The 24,491-nt window shown below is 33.4% G+C and overlaps 1 protein-coding gene across 2 annotated transcripts; it reads right to left on the bottom strand.

Moving 5' to 3' along the window:
* Positions 1-11,924: 11,924 nt before the first annotated feature.
* On the bottom strand, positions 11,925-15,241 carry LOC108452000 (ras-related protein RABC2a-like). 2 transcript variants are annotated; one of them, XM_017749727.2, is made up of 6 exons: positions 14,839-15,241; positions 14,660-14,728; positions 14,356-14,421; positions 13,643-13,764; positions 12,638-12,766; positions 11,925-12,302 (listed from the first exon to the last, which is right to left on the bottom strand). In XM_017749727.2, the coding sequence occupies exons 1-6, from the start codon at positions 14,978-14,980 to the stop codon at positions 12,192-12,194; spliced, it is 639 nt and encodes a 212-aa protein (XP_017605216.1). In that variant the 5' UTR covers positions 14,981-15,241; the 3' UTR covers positions 11,925-12,191. The 2 variants fall into 2 exon arrangements, with proteins under 2 accessions (XP_017605216.1, XP_052874264.1); XM_053018304.1 differs by lacking the exon at positions 14,356-14,421.
* Positions 15,242-24,491: the final 9,250 nt, after the last annotated feature.

Genomic DNA, 24,491 nt, shown 5'->3' with positions numbered 1-24,491 from the left:
TCCGGATACATCACTAGCACGAATGCTCTTCGGAACTTAGTCCGGATACATCACTAGCACGAATGCTCTTCGGCACTTAGTCCGGATACATCACTAGCACGAATGCTCTTCGGGACTTAGCTCGGATACATCACTAGCATGAATGCTCTTCGGGACTTAGCCCGGATCGTCGTCGAGACTTTTAGCTCGGATGAAGTCTCCACACAAAGCCAGCGAATTTTAATCCGGACATAATCTCTGTACATAGCCATCGGGTCTTTACCCAGACATAATCTCTTCATATAGTCAGCGGGTCTTTAAACTCGGATTCACATCACTGAGTCTCATACATATTTATTCACATGTTATCATGCTTCACACAGCACAAATCACATTTATAATTTAATCAATTCATTCGCATGTAAACATATAACATGATTCTTGACTTTAAGTCGTAAATACCATTCAAATCTAATACATGTATGCTTCTTTTACTAAACTTTTAGCTCAATAAGCAATCACGCAAAAGCATATATCCCCAATCTCTTCCTTTGTTCATTTCTCTAATAACCTTATCATGATAAGGACAAAGGGGACATCATTCATCTATCATACATGTATATGATGGCATTTTAAATTAAATACCAATTTCAATTACTCAAAACTTACTTATGTTATACCCTTCTCGATATTGACACCTCATAAGCATGTCTTAGTCCTCTCAATACCATCTGCTACAGCTCGATCGGGATCGGAATTCATTACAATAAATAAACACATTTTCAATTGTCAGAAATCACCACACTATCAAATAATCACATAATGGCATGTATAGCTAGACCCAAACGTATTACGGTAGTCCTAGAATCGACTAAAACGTAGCTCTGATACCAATAAAATTGTAACACCCCATACCCGAGTCCGTTACCGGAGTCGAACACAAGGTGCACACAGACTTAACTTAATTGTTTTCACAGTCCATAAAAAATTTCCAGCCACCGGCTAATCGTATCACTGTCACCTTAAAAATCATATCTTGAGTTCCACAACTCGAAAATCAGTTTCGTGATTTTTCCCTGAAACTAGACTCATATATACATCTACAATTTTTTTTCTAGAATTTTTGGTAGGGCCAATTAGTACAGTTTATTAGTTGAAGTCTCCCATGTTACAGGGATCGACTACACTGACCTTCGCGCATTACAACTTGGATATCTCCCTGTACAGGGCTTCAATACTGATGCCGTTTGTTTCTATAGAAACTAGACTCAAATAGGAATCTATAAATATATGGAATGACTCCTAATTATCTCTGGTTAATTTACATTGTATTTCCAAAGTCGGAACAGGAAATCCAGAAACCGTTCTGGCCCTGTCTCGCGAAAACTTCAATATCTCTTAACATACTGTTCATATGATCGTTTCGTTACTTTCCTATGAAAATAGATTCATCAAGGTTCATTTACACAATCTATTCACTATTTAATTCCATTCCTACTATTTTTAGTGATTTTTCACATCCACATCACTGCAGCCGTCAACCTCTGTCTTTAAGGTAGATTTTACCTACTTCATAATTTCCTTGATTCAACTAGCCCCTTTTAGCATACATGGCACAAAAGATGATCACGGTTAACCATTCCAAGGGCTAATCGATTCCAAACATTTCCACATCTCTTAATGAACAACATACAAAATGATTATGATACCATGCCAAAGTGTATATAAGCCATTTTCGCATGGCTATCCAAATTTATACAAAATCAAAGGGTCTATGACCAACAAACGAAAGACTAGTCCTATACATGCCATTTTCGAGTTCAACCAAAAGTGTACCAAAAGGGCTTTGATAGTGTGGACGACTTGACTTCAATGATCCCGAGTCCGATAGCTGATGAACCAAAATCTATAAAAGAGATTCAAAGAACGGAGTAAGCATTACAATGCTTAGTAAGTTTTAAGTAGTGTCAACAGATAAAAATCCAAATTATAACATAGTTGTTCGTATTTTTATTTCACTCTTCCTTCGGGCATACTATCCCTTTACCAAATATGCACATCTCATCATGTATAATAGGCAGATAAATTCTCACTTGATAGTGATCTCTTGTAAACATAGGTACATTACATATTTTCACCTAACTTTCCACATCGACCAAATGCACAATAATCATAGAACAGTCTTATTACTTTGCTCACATATGCATCATATAACGACCTTGCGATTTAGTCCAAATCTAGCTTAATATAATCTCAAAATACATACCTGACCAACTTATCGCATTGAATGTATTTATTACCAATTGTTACTTGTGAAGTCGTATAATCTTACGCTTTACTCGAATCTTCAATGAAACCTTTAGTTCGGGCTTACCGGACAAATTCTCCACCGTAGTCATCGGGTCTTTAGAGCTCGGATATAGTACGAGCACGGAGCCTACGGACATTAATCAGGATAATATTGTCGCATAAAGCCTGCGGGGTTTTAACCTGGATATAGTACGGACACAAATGCCCTTCGGGACTTATCACATTTATACACTTTCACATCCATCACATTGGCCACTTAGCCTTATCACATATATACACTTTCACATTCATCACATCGGCCATTAGGCCTTATCACATATATACACTTTCACATTCATCACATTGGCCATTCGGCCTTATCGCACATATGCACTTTCACATTCATCACATCGGCCATTAGGCCTTATCCCATATATACACTTTCACATTCATCACATTGGCCATTCGGCCTTATCACACATATGCACTTTCACATTCACCACATCGGCCATTAGGCCTTATAACATATATATGTATATCATACATATTTCATATTTTTCTTGTACATCAATTTCAGCAATAGCTTATAAGCAACTCAAATAGTTTCATCAAAGTTTACAACAAAATCACATATTCACTACAAGCAGTTTTCCTGAACAACAGTCACTAAGTTGTTTATAACTGGGGCTACAAAACTCAAAATCAATTGCCGTTAATTTTCCCCGAATGTAGACTCATGTATCTTTCCTCCATGAAATTTTCAGAATTTTAGGTGTGGCCAATCAATACCATATTTTTCTTAAAGTTTTCCCTGTTTCACTATTTGACTAATCTGACCACTCTTCACTACGAATCAAATTTTTCATTGTACAGATTTCATAATGTGTTCTATTTGATTCCATTTGAAACTAGACTCATTAAGGAGTCTAAGCATATAAATCTTATCTCATAACCATTTTTGTACAAATTATAATGATTTTCCAAAAACAGAACAGGGGATTTCGGAGTCATTCCGACACTGTCCTGCACAACTTTAAATATCTCTTTATAGGAAATTTCTTTGCCTCCACGGTCTCTTTTATAAGAAACTAGACCAACTAAGCTTTGATTACATATTTTATTCAGCCTATAATTCCACACCAACAATTTATAGTGATTTTCTAAAATCACATTACTGCTACTGTCCAAGCAATTTATTACAATTTGCTTTTAAATTTCCAAGTCCAAACACTTATGAACTTACCATTTGGGTTTAAGACATATCATGGCCACATCATATCTTATCAAATCAACTCATTATGTCCTATTATGATTGAATTTACTCAATGATTAATCGCTTAAAACTTACCTCGGATATTTTGAATAGTTGCGGATAGGCTACTCGATTGCTTTTTCTTTTCCTTTATCTGATTTTGACCCTCTTAGCTCTTGAGCTTGATTCAAACAAATAGATCTTATTTAATAACTTATCAAATTAGCTATTCGATTAAATACATGTATATTATACAATTAAGTGCGAATGATTTTATTAACTAGTTATTCAAGCATTATACATATGCTCTACTCATGCCCCATCGAACATAATACTAGCTTAATACCTTGCATATTAGTATTTCATAGACATCATTTAGTTTCACATAGTACACATATTGTCCCAAATCGACACAAGAGTCAAACGCATCACTCAAAATTCTGAAATCCAATTAAGTCTACCATTATAGCATTATCATATTTATGGTCAAACATAGCAAGAAGACTAAATAGGCTTTACTAGCCACACATAGTTCAATTATAACATAACTTCACTTACTTATATGTACATTCGGCACTTGATAATTAAGTTAATATCATGGTATCATAACTCATCATTTATCAATATGTCATTAATAAAATATGTTCATGTCAAATTTACTCCCAATCACATCTCAAAATTCAACAAGCTTAGAACTCATTTAATAATTAAATTCCATTTCAAAGTATCAAAACATTATCAAATGTATACTCATCCTAATGACCGAATGCACATTACCTAAGCACTTAACAATTTTTCTTTAGCCATTAAACTCATTCGGCAATGATAAGTGCAATTTAACAAACCTTAAATTTAACTTGGTCCAAAACCGAATGCTATTTGAGCATTAAGCTCATGTTCGTTTCATTATTGAGCAAGTATTATAACTCAACTAACTCCATTAGCCGACTACTCAAGCTCATTTGAGCCACACATAGTAATTTAGTTTGTTTATACTCAATTAGAAACATTTCTCCTTACAAATTATCAAAACATACACAATGTAACCCATTGAGCTCATACCCAATGCTTCATGCATCACAAACACAAAATCATATACAGGGTCATTTTAGGAGCTTCAAAACCAATTTAAATTTCTCAAAATCCAAAGAAAAACATATGAAATCATACCTAAATTTCCAGCACAAGATGGCCGAATCGTTAGGTGTTCTTCCTTCCATTTTTCCTTTGTTTTCCTTATGGTTTGACAAGTGAAAAAAGGATGATGGAGCTTTGTTTTATCACCATTTACTAATATAAATTTATTATTTCAATATATAAAATCATTTTATAATACAATGTTTATTTATATCCTTATTATACATAATCCCCACCAATTGAAAATGGAGACAAGAGAACACATTATCACATGCATGTGTTGGCCGGCCATTTACATTCAAAGTTGGTCAAATTGACATGCAAGTCCACATTTTTGAATGCATGCTCTATTAGATCACTTCATATATTTACCTAACCTATTTTACCAATGTTTCACATAAGTCCCGTTTCAAGATTTCACATACAAATGGCAAAATTAATGCTTGAAATTTTCACACATGCATTTACTCACATCATGAACATAGAATATAACTTTCAATTATTTATAAAACTTGGTTTCGTGGTCCCGAAACCACTTTTCGACTAGGGTCAGATTAGGGGTGTCACATAGGCCATGTGTGACGTACAGTCTACCCTATGGGCGTGTGGTCCGACCGTGTGTCCCCTGCACGTAAAAATTTCAAGTTAGTATGCATGATAGTAAACATATGGGCAGAGACACAGCCGTGTGTCTCAGCCGTGTGATGGACATGACCTAGCACAAGGGCGTGTGCCTTGGCTGTATGACATTTTGGGTATACTGACATCAGAAACAGAATGTCCTAGCTTTTGCACACGAGCTAGGACATGGGCGTGTCATGGCCGTGTGAAGGACACAGGCCAGGGACATGGGCGTATGCCAGGCCGTGTGAAAACCCTTGAGGTGTGTATTCAGAATTAATTCCACACGGGCGTGTACCCTGTTTTAAAGACAAATTTTCTATAGATGGCTGAAGGACTCGGGTTGAGCCCGAATAGTATCCAATAGTCGATTTGAGACTCGTAGGCCTATGATAAGAAGTTTAAAATAGAAAGTGAAAATTTTTTAAATTAAATCGAGTTTGGTGACTCAAAAATATATGAAAGCAAGAGTTTAAGGTTAGATAATGCCTTATATTCGTCCCGACGAAGGGTACGGGTGTGGAGTGTTACAATCTGTATCCATCGAATTTCATTTATTCAGACAGGACTTATTACTTATCAGGCATTATTGAACATGTGATCAATTTCATATTTTCATAGAATTTATACAATTCACATATACACAACATTTAATTCAAACATATAAATATACACAAATTAGTTACACGAACTTACCTCGTCACTTGCTCGTATACGGAGACCTACTAATCCGATACTTTTTATTTTCCTCGACCTAACTCTTTATTTGATCTTTTCGAATCTATATAAATGAATTTAACATCAATTTAACATATTTCATATTCAATTCAATCCACCTTACATCTTAGACAAAAGTACCATTTTGCCCCTATACTTTTAATTAATTTTAGTTTTGTCCCTAAGCTTGAAAAATGAAATTCATGCAATTTAATCCTTATTCCAAGCCTAGCTGAATTTTTCATGTAACATTTACAACTCATGTAATTCATAAAATTCAAAAATTTTCCATGAATTTTACACCTTTACAATTTAGTCCCTAAATCATAATTTCATGAAAATTTCCTTTACAAAAGTTGTTTATCTATCAACAGCCTTTCATTTTCTACCATAAATTTCAAAATTTCAGCATACTCATCCATGGAAAAAAGTTTATACTTTGATAACTTTGCAAATTGATCCCCAAAATAGCTAGATTAGGTTATTACGATCTCGGAAATATAAAAATTACTAAAAACAGGGATGATTACTTACCTAATTAAGCTTACTTGAAATTCTCTCTCTTAGCTAGGGTTTCCATAGAAAAATTTGGGGAAGGTGATATAAAATGATGATATTTTCTATTTAATTAAAATATCATCTTTTATTATTTCATCTTTCCAATTTAGTGCTTTTCTTTATTTAAATTTTCCATTGATGACTAAGCATGTTTATCTACAAACTACATTTAGTGGTCTAATTGTCATATAAGGACCTCAAATTTTGAATTCCATAGCTATTTGATCCTTCTATCTACTAGAATTTAACTTTTTCATTTCATGCAATTTGGTCCTTTCTATAATTAAACAGGAAATCGGGAATATTTTCTTATCAAAATTTTCATACGTCATTTCTATCATAATGCAGACCATGCAATAATATTAAAATAAATTTTCTTTCTAACTCAGATTTGTGGTCCCGAAACCACTATCCCGATTTTACTGAAAACGAGCTGTTACATTTCGATCAAAAATCGTGATAAGTGAACCCGCAGTAAAAACCTTACAACACGGTATTAATTATCTCTCCGGAATATGTGACAATCACAATCATCCCTTAAATATAATTCAATTTCAATTCAAAAAGTACGAATTGGGTTGGTGTTGTTTGGCGTAAAGTTGGGAAATTGAGATGGTTGTCTGTTGCATTCGAGTTCTCACGAAAAAATTGGCATGTCTAGGTGGGTAAGGGCCAGTTAGATTCTTTCAAGGGAGATAGTGATGAGATTTAAATGAACCATGCGGTTGAGGCTGTTAATTCGAGTTGGGCTCTTTTAGATCGCAAGTCTGTCAAGATCTTAAATTACGGATGTGTGTTACGTGGTTAGATAGTCGGTAGGGATTGGTTTGCAGGTTGTACCGGAATCAACTACACAGGGAAGAGTTGGCGGTTGAGGCATCCTTGGTCACTATAACTAGCTTATCGTTTAGAAGGAAAAATTAATTTTCAAGGATCGATTCAAGATTGGAATTTACCGAGTCTAAGGCTAAGAATTCACATATTTGATTTCCTAATTTAATTTCAATTATTTAATTTATTTTACAGTTATAATTCAATTATTATTTCTCTCTATTCATTTTTATATTTTCAACCTTTATCAACTAAGACCCCCTCCTTTTATTTATTTTTTTTTAGCTCAGCACATTACAAGTCGTAGGCACAATACTTGCCATGACTTTGGAATCTAGTCACGTAAAATGATATTAGGAGTCACAATCCTTGTGTTACGTGGTTCGACCCTGCTTCTCTATACTACTTTTTAATACAGTTAGAGCATAGAAAATTTATATTTGGTGGTCTCGATAACCATCAATTACAATTATCATTTAGGTATCCCAAATTTGATTCAACATTAATCTTATTATTCATCTCTACATTATCTTCGTTTTTCCACTTCTGGTGGTGAAAAGAATTATTATATCACTCCTTTAACGATTATTGTAATGTCACTTATCATGTCCACGATTATGTCTTTCAATTTTTTTATGTATTGTTGCATTCGTTTTAATGAATGTAACAGATCTGGTAGGACAAGCTTCATGATTTTTCATTAATATAATATTATTTTGTTCAGTCACAAGATTAGACATGTTATTAGGTCAAAATATTTCTTAAACCTTTTTCACAGTATCATTGCAAAACACATTTGAAGCATGAAAATTGAATAAGTTTTCTAGCAATTTCTCAAAAATAAAATTCTCCCTACATAATTTTAATTGAGAACTAATACTGAATTGTAACAACCCATTACCCAACCCAATCGTCAGGTCCAAGTTATGAGGTGTAACATTCATTTTCGGAGCAACTATGATCAGGTTACATTCGATACATACGATAGTATGTGTAAATTCAAGTATTATGGGCAAAAGATACTACATACAATCATTCCTAGGAACTACATGAGCTTACAAAAGCTTAACAATTAACCCAATGTTGAATTAGGACTAAAATGCAATATTTCTAAAATTCAGGTTGATGTCTTTATGTAAGGGGCTTCCTTTTCGCAACATAACATATTGTTTGGCCTTGCTGTTACAACGATACTCAACGTCGTGTCATGGCATGGTGTCCTAATCTCGTTGCGACGGTACTCACTGGATATCTTGATGTCACATATTGTTTTCTGCACTTTCTATATGAACATCAACCTATAACATTTTCTAAACCAATAACTAAACACATTCAACTCATAAACAACCAATACATATACCCTCAAGCATCAATCCAAGCACATTAATACATTATTCAACAATATTCCTATACCTTATTACTTATAAGCTAACTATCAAGCGCAATTCATTAAAATCATATACATGCATGCTATCCACAAGTACAAATTGAAAATACATCATTTATAGATTACAAAACCATATGATAAACTCATATACACGTTTTGCATTCATCTGATTAAGACCATTTATCAACTTTCAATTCAAAGTTCTCAAAACGTAACAAAATACCAAACTGACTCAACCTAGGTACATGTTGTATAACCAAAAAAAGAAAAATATACAAACGTATTTGAGTCTATGATCTTTATCTGGATGCTAGAGTCGATGCTCAAGAGCTTAATATGTACCCAACCTATGCACAAAAAACAAATCGTATGCTAAGTCATAAAGCTCAGTGGTATTGATTTCTATACATCAATTCAATATAACATATTAAATAGTTAATAACATACAATTTCCATGTTTATACTATCAATTAATACAAATACACCATATAACCAATATCATTCAACACATCTACATATTCATATATCACCATTATGTCAATACTTAAGATGAACTATCTAAACATTTCATGAACTAGTAATCTATATGGATATTTCATACCATTATTACAACGCTAGTCAAATTTTCATAATTACTCAACTTGTAACATAAATTCATGTTTCGTTCCATTACCAATTCAAACGATTCATTCCTTATGTACCAAATCCACTCACCGACTCATTAACTGATTCACATGATCTTTTACAAACTCTCAACATTCAATGTCGTATATAAGTGTCTATATTCCAACTTTGTAAGATTAAATCAATTTCAATCACTATTCAACCAAATCACAATATATATATATCCCTTAATAGCATGAATTGGAATCAAGTAGATACATGGATCCCAACCATCACACCAATTTGGCACTCAGTGCCTCATCGGAACGTCCGAAGTAAATAGATTGCGCTAAGCACTCGTCGTATAACCGAAATAAAAGCTGTGCCTTGCATTCATTGGAACATCCTCAGGAAAAATTCACCCAACTCTCATCGACATATAGTCAAAGAAACTTGTACTCAATCTATCCTATGGCATGCCAATTATATTCAATTCTGCCCAAAGAGTTAATAAGATAACCAATTATTCAATTTACCAAATACTACAAAATGCATTTCATCATCTTCAATTCACAATTCAATTCATCAATTTATCACATAACATAACATGTTCCAGCCCAATTCAAAATCAATTTCACATTTTCATCAAATTACACTATTTTTAATTTTTTTCAATTTAGTCCTCTATTTCGATAATGAATCACAATCACAATAATTCAATTCAAATAATCATTTTGAACTCACATTCATATCATACTATACAAAAAAATATAAATATTTAATAATTATAATGATTTGAATCATAGAAATATAAACCAAAGGCTCAAGTTACTCGTCATCGACTTTCGCCTTTCCTTTCACTCTCGACGGCTCTGCGTCGTCTTTAGTTATGAATAATAACCAAATATACACAATATTAAATTCTAGCTCAAATTTAATCAATTACAAAGTCACGCATATTTTTTAATTTATTCAATTTAGTCCCTAAAACTAGGACTAGCATAACTTTCAATTTAAAGCCTCGGATTAAAATCACGTTTCAGCAAAACTCATTTGGGACCCTCTATTTTCTATCCTTACCAATAATTCATGATATTTTTTTATTTTATTCAATTTGGTCCCATTAAGCTTTACAATTTAGTTATTTTCTTAAACTAAACTTAATTTCTATCAATTTAACACCTAATACAGTCAATTCTCAACAATGGTATCTCATAAAAACTTCACTAATTGATCAAATTGATTCATGGGCTAGCATGATCAAGCTTCCAAGATAAAAAAAAAATCTATAAAAATCAAAGAAAAATGGTTAGGGACTTACTTGAAATTAAGGCCAAAAAGCTTAAAGAAAACAACAATGGTGTCCCGCCTTTGTTTTGATGTTAGGCCGGTTGGAGAAGATTATTCTTCTTCTCTCCTTCCACTAATTTAAATATATATAGATTAAATTTTAATTAGTTTAATTAACTAGGATTTAATCTTAATTAAACTTAATTTACTTAATTTAATCCAAAATCATCATTACTATCCACCAGCACATGATTAGTAATGGTTTATTAGTCATTTTGGCCATTTGAATAATTGAAATTTAAGTCCCCAAGTCATTTACCAATTAAAAATCCATAGCAATTAGATTTTACAATTTAATCTCTGATCCTTAATTAAACATAATTTCGACTAAACTAAATATTCAAATTTTAATTCATCTAAATATTAACTTCGTAAATATCGCTAACTAATATTTAGGGACTCGGTTTATAAAAACAAGGTCTCAAAACCGTATTTTTCGATACTACTAGAAACCGGGTCGTTACATAAATACTATAGAACTATACTCACCTATAGTTTTAAAATATGGTAACCTCATATGCATCTAATTATAATGAGCTTTAGGTAGAATTACCATTTTGATGGTCATATCTTTCCTTTAATCATTTTTAAGCATATTTAATAATCAAGAATTTAATAGTCAATCAAGTATTTAACTATCATGCATAATATGATTTGATAATCGAATCTTTTATCTATCCTTTTCAAAACCAAAATAAGTACAATATTGATTCATATCAAATATAATATCAAAATTTTAAAAGAATTTAGAAACATACCAAGATTAAATTTGATTAAATATATTATTCTGTGCAACATAAAAGTACTAATGAAAAATTGTAATCAATGTTGTTGGTGTAGGTTGAAGTCCTCTCTTGGTCGTTCTTTTTTCCTCGAATCTTGTCTTTTTTTTTTTTTCTCCGATAACTGATTGATTAGGCAAGTCAAGGGTGCTTAAAGCTTTGAGGTACAAGTTTGATTCCTATGCTTCAATTGTGTTTTATTTATTTACTGCCATCTAACTTAGCAATTTTAAAACAACAAGATATAGAAGAATAGAGAAAGATGTATATTATTTAGGATATTTTCAATATTTTCTAAAATATATATTTATAAACATACGCATAAATAATATAAAATTCTATTTCTAATTGATATTAGAGTTCTAAAATACATTAAATTTGTTATTTTAATAGACATCCACTCTATAATAATAAAATATTTATAACAATTCGAATATTATTTCCTTTATTAATTGAGATCAACTCCACCAATTCGAGGGAACAACCTTAAAACTCACTTTGCACCCGAAACTCTACAACTGAAGTTAATTTGAGTGATGATACAATTAACCAATGGGAACTCCATTTGAAAGAAGAGCAGTACAGAAATATAGTACGAAATAATATATCATATACAATATTTGTTCACAATCTGTTAATTAAGACGGAAGCTTAAAGCCACCATATGGCTGCATATCAGTGCAATTTAAGAGCAACATCCACCGCCTTGATGACCTCTATACTCTGGTTTATGCTTTAACATGTTTCTCTTCCCTATAGCAGACCCTTCTTCTAAAAAACTTGGAACTTCCATTATCTGTAAGAAAATCCAAAGCTGGTTACAACATAGTAGAATTGGACACAAGTACAAGTGATATGTGCCTAGTTGCAAGATATGAGACTTGGATCCCACATAGGAGAGAATGTAATTTCCTTTTGTGAGGTTTACATAGTCCTATGCTCAACAACCTTGAGAGCTAGATTTTGGGATGTGGCTCTCTAAAAGTTCATATCAGTAAGATGCGAACACTCTTAATGATTATGTTATTTAACAGCCCTACTGCATCATTTTGAACTGACCTACAGCCAAGAATATTTTGTATTATATTGGTTGAAAGGTTGACGAGCAAACTTGCTGTCACAAAAATATACCTTCAATGCAAGCCCCTCAAAGCATTGCTCCACGTTTTTTCTTGTTTTGGCACTGCATTCAAGAAACATGCATCCAAGGTCCTTTGCAAGATCCATCCCTTCTTCTCTACTTACAGCCCTTTCAGAATCCTTAAACATAAACAAATCGGATATAATGAAGCAGAATAAGTAGGCAATGCAACAGTATGAGAGACATGAAGTGTCTAGTCTGCATTAGTAAGGAGAGATATACTGCAGCTAAAAGGGAATCATTAAAATGTATTTATTGTTAGAATTATAAAATAGATCAGAAATAAAACTTAGTAAACCAAAATCTATCATATCAAATCATCAAGAATAAAAAACTATAAGCGGAAGTTTACCTAAATCCATGAATTTCTTCAAATTTTTCCGGCTTCCAAATTAGCACACAAAAAATGTCATATGAAAAAAGATATATTCTGTGTAATTTGAGTATTATAACCCTAATATTTATAACATTGGCATAGTAATTTTAATTCCTAATTAGCTCATCATTAATTAGAATTTGATTATCTACACTTAACCCCTACTTTATTTAATAATTAAAACGTAATAAAATTTTAACTAAATTAGATCAGTCTCATTTGAGCTAACCTTATTATAGTAAATAATAACATTTATCTCAATTTAGTTAAGTTTTATTTACATGAAACTCTCATTGATGGTTAAACTGCAATACTATGGTTTTTTTTTTTTCTCATAAAATCTTGTATCTATTTTCGATATAGGAGAAAACGTAAGCAGAGTATTCTCTCATTGGCTTTTGAAGGAATTATAAGGGTGCAATGCTCCCTTTACAACTTATAAACTTTGTTCCATGAAGTTTTCTCAACATGAATAGAGCAAAGGAGTTCTTTCGAAGATTATGAAACAGTCAGAAACTTATTAATGTTTCCATAACCATTTCAAGTGTTAGGTGTGAAGTGATTGAATTTTCTCTTCAAAAACTAAATTCACGGATCGGAGAAAGAACGGTAGACTTACTCTATCAACTTTATTTCCAACGAGCATCTTGACACAGTCCCGGTTGGTAGAATAGAGCTCCACTTCTTTCGCCCAAACAGTGGACAAATTTGTGAAGGTTTCTCTCCGTGTTACATCGTAAACTATAACCAAAGCCGAGAAATAAGTCAAACAATTGTTGTGGAATTTAAACACCGGACAAACAATAGTGAAACGATGAGGCAAAGGGAATAATACTTGTGCAGAAAAAAGAAAAAGCGCCATGGAATTGCATACAGATAGAGGTCCTCCAACCCAGCAGAAATGAGGTTCATAGCAAGGATTGGTCAAGGAATTGATAATACAAGTACAACTACATTACGAATAAAGGGTACAATACAAATAAACGGTTTCTTATTTTCCTTCGTGTACGAGATCGAGAGAAAGGGACCGGGTATTTCCAATTTGTTTCTTGTATGCTGTCCTTCAGTCTTAGTTAAACTATTATTCCTTTTATTTTTCTTAAACAACTTCTAAGTTGTCATAATCTTTCATCACACATAACCAATCTCCTAATTAGCCAGTCCAAGAGGAAAGCTTAAAACCTAATTTAACATTATGCATGCCAATGTTCACGGCTGTATCTACCGTGTGAGCTAAGAGCCGACTTTAAGATCATTATCAGATGCATGAAAGGTTATGATAATGTTTTGCAGTCAGTCAAAATCATACATGCACCATAAAGATAATCTCACCAAGTATGATCCCTTGGGCACCTCTATAGTAAGAGCTTGTTAGTGTTCTGAACCTTTCCTGTCCAGCTACATGAAGCATTACGGTTCCACAAATCAATCATATTATTTCTCCATATTGCAAGACAATTGCTTTAAGAAAATAGGGAAGATTAAATAGCTAGTCAAAGATTAAAGAAGCAGCATTAAGCTACGTAAAGCTGTGATGAAAATAATGCCAATGTCATATTAATGTATTAGTGAGCATTAAATCAGTGAAAATGAGTGTAAAATAAAGAAGCCAATGGAAATTATACGAGGTTCATACCAGTATCCCATATGGTAAGCTTTAATCTTTTCCCACCAACTGTTAAAAACTTGATCTTAAAATCCACACCTAAAACATGGATTCAAACAAAAAAAAAAAACCTAATAAAATTTCACCATGAACACTAATCAAAGATCCAGGACTTTGAAAAGATGAAGAGTGAAGAAGAGAAAACGAACCAATGGTGGGAGCTAGATCCTCTGCAGAAGCTGAAATTAAGCTAACAAGCAAACTACTCTTGCCTGCACCTGAGTCTCCTATCAATAAGATCTTGAATGAAAGATCATAGCTTCCACTACTTTGCCCTGAAGATGATCCCATTTCGATTTTTTTTTCTATCCAAAAACGAAAACCCAAACTTTTAAAAATCACTGCTTTTTTTAATCTTCGTTTAGAAGGTCTCTGTTGTATCCAATGATGATCACCCTGCTGAATGGCCTTTTTTTCCCTCTCAAAAGCACAGCACAGTGAAACTTGTTTTAATGTAGAGGAAGAAAGGAAGGAAATTTCGTTGTAAGAGAAAATTGAGAATCAGTATGTTGTTTGAGAGAAAGGACCACGGGCTTAGTGGGAACTCCTCCCCACAGCAAAACGTTGTACTTTTCCTTTTTTGTTCTTGGATTCGCTGTCGTTTTCTTAGAGAAAGATTGGGGGACGTGTATTGTGGGTCCTGGTTTAGATTGCAGTGACGTGACACGCGAGATATGGGAGCGTGTCTTCAACGCCTCTTCAACCGTCTGGTGGAGGGGGTTTGCTTTACATGGGGGAAGTTATTGAATTAATGTCTAATTTTAGGAATAACAAAGGAATTTCATTGTTTCTTTATCGTAACTGTAGATTTTATTCCATATAAAAAAACCACCGTTACAGCTCAAGGAGTGATACGAGATCCTGCGGGGGAAAAAGTACTCAATCATTAAGGTTATAACTACCAATACTAGCGTGTCTAGCTGTTCAATCCAGAACTCTCTTACTTTTTCTAATAATAAGAAAGAATTGAATAGATTCAAAATACTAGACTCTATATTATTATTTAATCTCTAAGTTGGTCCCCTTTGATCTTTATTTTTAAAAAATTTAATAAAAATTTTATTTGAGATTAGATTTTTTTTACTGAAAACTGATGAATTACCATTTCAAAGAAATTGCAAATTGAATGGATTATATCTGTCACTAAGCTAGTGACTCAACCTACAGTGACTGCCCTTAATTAATTAAAAAAAAAGAAACCAAAGAAACAACTCAAGAATTAAAAAAAAAAAAACTCGATGCTCAAAACGTCCATATGCTCGACAAACTCCAAAAACAAAATAAGAAAATTAAAGAAAAAATTAAAACGACCTTCTATATAAAAACATAACAGCCTTCAGGATATTATTATGGGATATTATCTTTTAACAATTTAATTCTTATTGAGATATTATAAGATATTATCTCTTAGCAATTTGATTCTTAATGAGATATTATTATAGGATATTATTATGATATATTATCTTTTAGTAATTTGATTCTTACGTAACTACTACTGTAAATATATGCATACCCTTGTGGTCTATCAATAAAATTCAAGAGATTAATCTATTCTTGTTACGGCATCTGTGTAAGGTTTTTGACACAATTTTTTTTCCCTTTTGTCATTCTAAATGGCCAGCGACGAGACTTATCCTCCACCACAACCTAAAATTGAACCTAACTCTCCATTTTTCTTGGGTCCTTAAGATCAACCCGGTGACTTTATTACTCCTATTCGATTAAAGCTCAACAATTTCAATGATTGAGTTTATGCTATTTGTGTCACTTTATCTTCTCGACACTTGATGATACCATTACAGATCTTGTTCCATCTTGGTTGAAGGATGATTGGGTTATCGTTCATTGTATGCTTGTGTCTTGGATTCTCATATTGTCAATCCGGAGGTAAGATCGCTCCTTTCCAATTATGATAATGCAAAAACTTTGTGGGATGATTTACATGAAAGTTTTTTATTGTCAATGGTCCACATATTCAACAATTAAAAGTAGATATTAGTCGTTGTGAGCAAACCAAGACTATGAGTGTTGTAGTTTTTTTTAGCAAATTAAAGGTATTGTGGGATGAATTAGATAATCATGAATTTTTTATTTGTTGCAAGTGTGGACAATGTTTATGTAACTTAGGGAAGGCGTATGAACAATGTCATGAGCATGATTGACGTCAATAATTTCTTCTTGGTCTTTATTATGATTATTATGCCGAGATTAGGTCTACACTGCTTTCCCAAAATCATTTACCTTTCTTGAACCAAGCATTCTAGCAAATTACTCAAGAGGAACGCGTACGTAGCATTACACAGGTCAAAGAAGAGAAGCCCAAAATTTTAGGCTTTGCGGTATGCATGAAGGGTCATAATAAAGGTCGGACTGATTATATTGATAAGTCAACATTATTGAACACTTATTGCCATCGCAAGGAGCATGATGTGGCTACCTCTTTTGACCTATATGGCCTCCCAGATTGGTGGCTCGAGAAGTATGGGAAGCTGGAGATGAAAAGTGTTGGATGCGGTGGAAAGATAAGTGTCATATCTTTCACGCAACAAGTTTCTCATGGAAAAGAAAATGTGCGAGCCAATGCTACCATCGTACCTACCAACCATGTAGAAATATCAGTGCAGAACACAGCAGAGGCAGCACAAGTGTTAGGGGGCGGCACTTCCCTGTTTTACTGCTAAGCAATGGTAGTCCTTTTTGGCAGTGTTCGGTAATAAACAATCAACTTCCAATTAGTTGAATAGTAAGTCCAAGAATAATTGGATTATTGATACTAGGTGTTCTAATCATGTTACAAGTTATCTTATGTGTTTGATGAATGTGAGAGATGTTGTAGCATGTTCCGTAGAATTCCCTGATAGCAAAACAGTGGTGGCTACCAAATAAGGAATGGTTCAATTGACAGGCAAAATTCACTTAAAACACGTTTTTTACGTTCTTAAATTAAACTGTAATTTAATTTCGATTTCTTAGTTGAATGATGATATGAAATGTTTTGTCCAATTTTCTACTAACATATGTGCTATTCAGGACATTCATTCGAGGGAGTTGATTGGAGCGGATGAGAGATGAAATGGACTTTATATAACACACTATACCCAGTTCGCTCGCCCAACTCGAGCTATAAGGTATTACAACTATAAAACTATAACATAGTTCAAAATTAAATAAAAAAATACCAAATAATTCATTTACAATAATTTTTCCATGTTACTCAATCAAAACGGAACTTAATTCGAGCTTACAGAACATTTAAAACAAATCATGAACAATTCTAGATGAAAATGAATTTTTTACAAAAATTTGAGTAAAAAGTCTAAACTGATGTCACATAGCCGTGTGACAAAGCTCAGCCTATGTAGCTCAAGAACATGGTCGTTTGGTCAAACTGTGTAACAACCTATGCCCATGTAACTCAGGGTCACACGGCCGTATCGCCAGGTCATTTGAACAAACTTGTACCTAAAATCAAACAGACCACACAGTCATGTCCTGCAACCATGTGGGGCACAGAGCTGTGTGTACCCTAAAATACATTCAAACTCAAGCAATTTCGCCTACACTTCCTTAGATACCAAGCCATTCAATTACTATCACATAAACCTATTCAAAATGTACCAAAACATGTCAAAATATATCAGTTCACATTCAACCTACGTGCCTAACCAATATGTCACAATTGGCACCACAATTCAAACATGAAACACCAACCATTCATGCCATTCAAATCAATCATTCCAATATAAAAAATTACCAACATCCATATCCAAAACATGTTATTACCTAAACACATTTAAAGTCATTCAAAACTTGACCAACATCATCTCATTACCATATATCAAACAAGTACTAAACATTTAACACATCACAGTTTCATATAATCTCATTCACAACCAAAATACCAAAACATGATCATTAACTTGCAACATAAACATCCTATATACATGCCACAAGTAACCAAATATTGAACTTCAAAATCTACTGAATTGAGTGACGGTAGGTGTGAGCTTCTCATTGATCCGATTGACACGTTACGAACATCCAAAATCTATAGAATGGTAATAATACGGGTAAGTATATAAAATACTTAGTAAGCTCATACAATATAAACTTTCACTTCCTCAAATTCTTATCATAAACAAATTCAATATAAGATACAAATAAACCTATCAAAATTCAACCCACATCATCAACTAGATATAATGCATTGAGCTCGACTATATGAACAACCATAAGCATTCTCGTCTCCAAGCAAACCAATTTTGATCTCATAAACAAAATATAATAGTCATTTAGCCGATCTCAAATAGTATGTCTCCAAGACTTTAATAGCAACCATTCCCGATGGAATTTCGTAAAAGACCTCAGTATACAGGTGAAAAAAATAGTGTCTAGTTACCCGTTATGGTTAAACCTACACAATAAATTGACTGGCCAAGGCTTAATATTCATGTATTCTCAAGTTTGAAACATATACAGGAGCTCAAAACCTAATCCTTTATTCTCAAGTCTGCAACATATACAGGAGCTCGGAACCTATTCAAGTATTCTTGTGTTTGCAACATGTAACAGCCTAATTTCCAGTAGTGTCGAAAACAGTGATTCGAGATCACTAAATTCGATAAGTGAGTTTTAAAATTAAATAAATTAATAGTTATTAGTTAAGTGAGATTTTAGAAGTATTTTTAAATTAGTGAATTTTGTGAATTAAAAGAATTTATTAGGAAAAGTTAGTCTAAAATGAGGTACCGAGACCTTGATTTCATAAACCAAGCCGTAAAATTTTTTATAAATATTTACGGAGTGTTAGTGAGTTAGAATTAAAGTTTTGTTAGAAAATTTTAACGTTTTGATAGTTAATTAATTAAAAAGGACTAGATTGAAAAAGATGCAAAACTTGTTAAAATGATTAAATAACTTAAGTGTTAAATGAAAGATAACTTAAAAGGCAAATTAGCCTAAAGTAAATGGTTGAAACGGTTACGGAAAAAAAAAAACCAAAGAAATTGGGTGAAATAAGGGTAAAATTGGAAATTTTGCAAATTAAACAAATAAAATAAAGACTAAGTTGAAAATCTAGACATTTCTTCTTTTTTATTCAGCCAAAAACACCATTAAAGAGTCTCTAAGTTTTTTTTTTTCATATTCTTGCTACAAGTAAGTTCAATTCTTGGTTATTTCTTGTAATTTTTGTGATTTTGAGACTTTTACAACTAGGTCCAACTATTGAATTCATTAGTTTTTGATTTTATGGGTGATTTTGAAAGTTACTATGAATGAGTGCTGGACGTTTATGATGAATTATCATGGATTTGAAGCTTTAATTTCATTATATGATGATTTTATTAAGTGATTTCTATAGAAATTGATTTTTAGGATCTAATTGTGAAAAAGTTAAAAATTAGGGTTTTGTACTGAAATTCTGAATACCAAAGGTTGTGTAGTAGTTTAGAATTGTGGAATAAAGTGTTTATTGAGAAAAATTAGTTCAATTGATGGGTTAATTGATTAGGGACTAAATTGTAAAAACTATAAATTTAGGGTAAAACTGTAAATTCAAAAATTGAAAGGCATAAATTGTGAAATGAATTAGAATTGAATTAGATGCTAATGAATAGAAAATTTTATATTTTAGATCAAGAATCCGAAGATAAACGTGGAAAAGAGAAAGTAATGGATTAGTCCATGAATTTCTACAAATTTTACAGATTGACCCAGGTAAGTGCATATTGTTAAATTTTATAATTGATTGTTAAAATTTGAGATTATATAATGTATTTTTTCATATCTTTGTTGTGGAACCATGATTATTGTGATAAGATGAAAATCAAAACAAAAGTTCAAATTGAATAGAACACAAGATTGAGTACGATCATTCTGTGGTCAGTGATGAAATTAATTGATAAGACCATGGTTGGACCATGGCAAGTGATACGGCCATGCCCCAAGTCACACCTAGCTTGAGCAAGAAGCCTTTGGAGCTGGCTCAAGGTCCTATCACCCGAGCACAAGCCAATCACTTCAAAGAGGCTATCTCGGCCTTAATAGATCAAGTGTGGGGTGAGACCTTAGCTAGGCACATCGAGTGAGCTTAGGTCAGCCCTACAAGTTTACCTTGCAACCTTTTGCAAGCTGAACTCAACTCGAAATTATCTCAATGAGTTTAATTCAGCTCAATCTCAACTCGTTGAGCTCAAATCTATTTCTTTAATTTATGCGTTTAAGGCCGGAATAAATTAATATCCTTAGTTAAAATTAGTTAATTAGTTTCAGCTTATAAATATGTTCAAATCTAAATCTAATAATTAAGTGTTAAATGTGTCTTGTTTTAATATATGTTTTAAATGTGTCTTAGCTTAAATACATGTTATTAATATGTCTTAGCTTAAAACATGCTTTTAATGTGTCCTAGCTGCTGCTGAATTAATGTGTCATAAGCAAAATTAATTTGTTGAATTATATGGTGTAGCTACATACATGGGACGGCTTGAATGCAAGTGAGCTGATGTTTTCTTTCTCCCAAGATGACCGTCTAGTTCTCCAAAGCAGCTTTGAAAGCTTTCACATTGCTGGAAATTCTTTTCACATTGAATGACCATTCGGTTATGTTCTTTCACACACAAGAGGCTTCTCAAATTCGGTTTTCACACTTACATACCCATTGAAGTGCTCTAAGTTGCGATTCAGCTCATTGACTCTTCAAGTAACCAAGGCAGCTAATTAAAGCTAATTCAATCACAGTGACCAAATTTGTCTAGCCATTTCAGCTCACCATCCACTTCATTTAAAATCAAGCTACTTGAAGACATCAACGGGCTGCCCTTTAGCATCTCCAAAGCTGAAGGAAGCTTCAAGGAAGCCGCTAAGAAATTTCCAAGAAATTTTAGCTCATTTAAGCTGAACTCAAATGTCTATTTAGCTGCCTTTATGCCTATTCGGCTAGCCTAGGAATGTAGCTATAAATACTTATCTATTTGCTAGTTGTATAGAATTTTTCTACTTGAATGAATTCTGAGTTATTTGTGAGTATCTCAACTTTCAAATTTCGTTCAAGACTCAGCTTGACTTATCTACTTAGCTAGTGGCGTCAATCTGTTTCTTTTATCCGAACTTATCACTTTCAAAGTGTGGCGTTCACCCAAAATTGATACCTTTGGTTCCTATCTTCTTAGATAGCGAGTCAAGGTCCTATTTTTATTCCCAACCCACCTTAAGAGTCTTATAAGTCTAGGGTCAACACTCTCCTTCAATGTGGTTCATTCTTGACCCTTAACTCATATTTCCATCCCATCACCACTATCACCTTAATTCTTTTGTTTTTCTTTATTAGCCGAACTATCCTTTTTATTTACTTAGCCCTTTTGAACCTATTACTAAAGCCTCTACTTATCCGGATTCACCCTTTTGTTTCTAATAGAACAGTACTTCTCATTTTAACAATCGGACAACTACACGACTTGAACACCTCAACGAGGCCGTGGTCGTATCACAAAGTGTGGAATGTAAGACCATAGTTGGGATATGGCATTTCAGTGAAAAGATCATAACTGGATTATGGCATTATGAATGTAAGACCATGGTTGGACCATGGTAGTATATGTGTGTACGTGTAAGACCATAGCAGGGCTATGGCATCATTATAAAGTGAAAGACCATAGCGAGGCTATGGCATTATGATATGTGCAAGACCATGGCAAGGTCATGGTAATATATGTGTAAGACCATAGTTGGATTATGGCTTTAAGTAAACGATGTACTCAAATCCGTAAGGCGTTCTCTAATTTGACAATAAATGGCAAGTGTTATATGAATTAAAGTGATAGAATTCAATCAGTTCTGATATTGAGCTCAATCAAGTGAATTCATCATTTGAGATTGTGATTGGTAGGGAATATTAATGAAATGCTCTATTTAATGTTTTGTTATTATTCATTTGGTAAGATTTTTTTTTTAACCTATGAACTTACTAAGCTTTCATAAGCTTACTTTTATGTGTTAAATGTTCATTGTAGATTAACAAGAGTTCGGAGGATCGGATCAATATATCGGGCCACACTATCCAGATTTCACCGGTAGATTTTGTAAAACAACTTATGGTTTATATGGCATGTATAAGATGGAATGAAAAGAAAGTAAACTTGTAATATGGTTATGAATGGCTCATATGCATAAATGTTGGTTCATGTGCATGTATTTAGATAGTAGTCAATGAATGGAATTACATGGTAAGTTATGAAAATGAGTAATGTGATGACACATTAGGTTTAAAACTTGATATTTGACTTGAGTTGGTTGCATGGCTGAGTTATATTGGTGTAAGGAAATGTGTATGCAGGTTGGTTTTGGAAAGGGTGAGAAAAGTGGCCTTAAAATGACCTATTTTCGTCCATACAGGTAGACACATGGGCGTGTGTCTTGACCGTGTGTCACACACGGCTTGGCACATAGGCGTGTGGTCCGGTCGTGTGTCCCCTACATCTTAAATTTGAGAAAAATAATGCTTAGAATTGAACACATGGGCAGAGACACGGGCGTGTGTCTCAGCCGTGTGCCACACGGCCTAGAATACGGGCGTGTATCTTGGTTGTGTCAAAACTGCACCTTAATGTTTTGCAAGTCAAAGAGTTACACGGGTTGGAGACACAGTCGTGTGATCTGTGTCATTTGGCCGTGTGAACCACACGACCTACCTACACAGGCGTGTGACCCCTTTACGTGTGAAAAATTTTGAAATATCGTGAAAAATTTCCTAAGTTCTCGGATTATTCCTGACTTGCTTCTAATGCATAATTTGGGCCTCGAGGGTTCAATTGAGGGATAATATGATTGATTATGTATGATTTCAAATATGAATAGTAAATGTTATGAATTAACGGTAAATGTTCTGAAAAACTTCAGTAATGCCCCGTAACCCTATTTTGACGATAGATACGAGTTAGAGGTGTTACATTTATTGGTATCAGAGTTTCGATTTAGTCGATCCTCGGAATGAATGTGATGTGTAGAATGTTTAGAAATACATGCCATATAAATCTGTGATAGTTTGATGTGTGTGATCCGATCTAATCCTTGTTTTTCTTATAGATTGTAAAGATGTCTGATAGACCTGAAACAGTAGAGTGCAAACCTCTGAACAAGGGACAAGTAGTAATGCTCCAATTTATCTTATGCAAGAATAAGAACTTAAAAATATGATTTATGGATTTATGAATCAGTGGTATAATGAGATGATGCAATAAAGGAATTAGGCTCAGCAACCTCTTACCCCTAATGTACCACCAGCAGTACCCCCGGTTGCTTCTCCACCTCCTTCAACAACTGAATCTAGTACGCTAACTCCAATAGAAAAGCTCAGGAAGTTTGGGGCTAAAGAATTTCGGGGAAGATCGGATGACGTTCCAGTCAAAGCTGAATATTGGCTACAGAATTTAGTAGGAGTTTTTAAACAAATGGTTTGCTTTTCGAATGATTATTTGAGATGCGTTGTCTCTTTCCTAAAAGAAGCATACAATTGGTAGGAGACTCTAGAAGGAGTAATACCTGAAGAGAAACTTTCTTGGGAATTATTCCAAAGTGAGTTTAAAAAGAAATCTGTCGGTAAGAGGTATCTGGACAAGAAGAAGAGGGAATTTCTCGATCTGCGACAAGGGAATCGAACAGTAGCTGAGTATGAGAGGGAGTTTGTGTACTTCAGTAATATGCTCGAGACATTGTACCATCTGAAGAGGAAATGTGTATTCAATTTAAGGATGGATTAAATGATGAGATCAGAATGATGATTGGGGGTACAGAGATATGTGAA

The sequence above is a fragment of the Gossypium arboreum genome, chromosome 1 (genome assembly GCF_025698485.1).
Source record: "Gossypium arboreum isolate Shixiya-1 chromosome 1, ASM2569848v2, whole genome shotgun sequence".
In the NCBI taxonomy this organism is placed as follows: domain Eukaryota; kingdom Viridiplantae; phylum Streptophyta; class Magnoliopsida; order Malvales; family Malvaceae; genus Gossypium; species Gossypium arboreum.
This window is presented reverse-complemented; position numbering and strand designations above follow the sequence as displayed.

Excerpts from the sequence above, each read along its gene's own strand:
- LOC108452000 (XM_017749727.2), bottom strand. The coding sequence starts at position 14,980 with ATGGGATCATCTTCAGGGCAAAGTAGTGGAAGCTATGATCTTTCATTC. Across the intron at positions 14,729-14,838 it reads GGATCTAGCTCCCACCATTG|GTGTGGATTTTAAGATCAAG; the intron begins GTTCGTTTTCTC and ends TCCATGTTTTAG. Across the intron at positions 14,422-14,659 it reads GCTTACCATATGGGATACTG|CTGGACAGGAAAGGTTCAGA; the intron begins GTATGAACCTCG and ends TGCTTCATGTAG.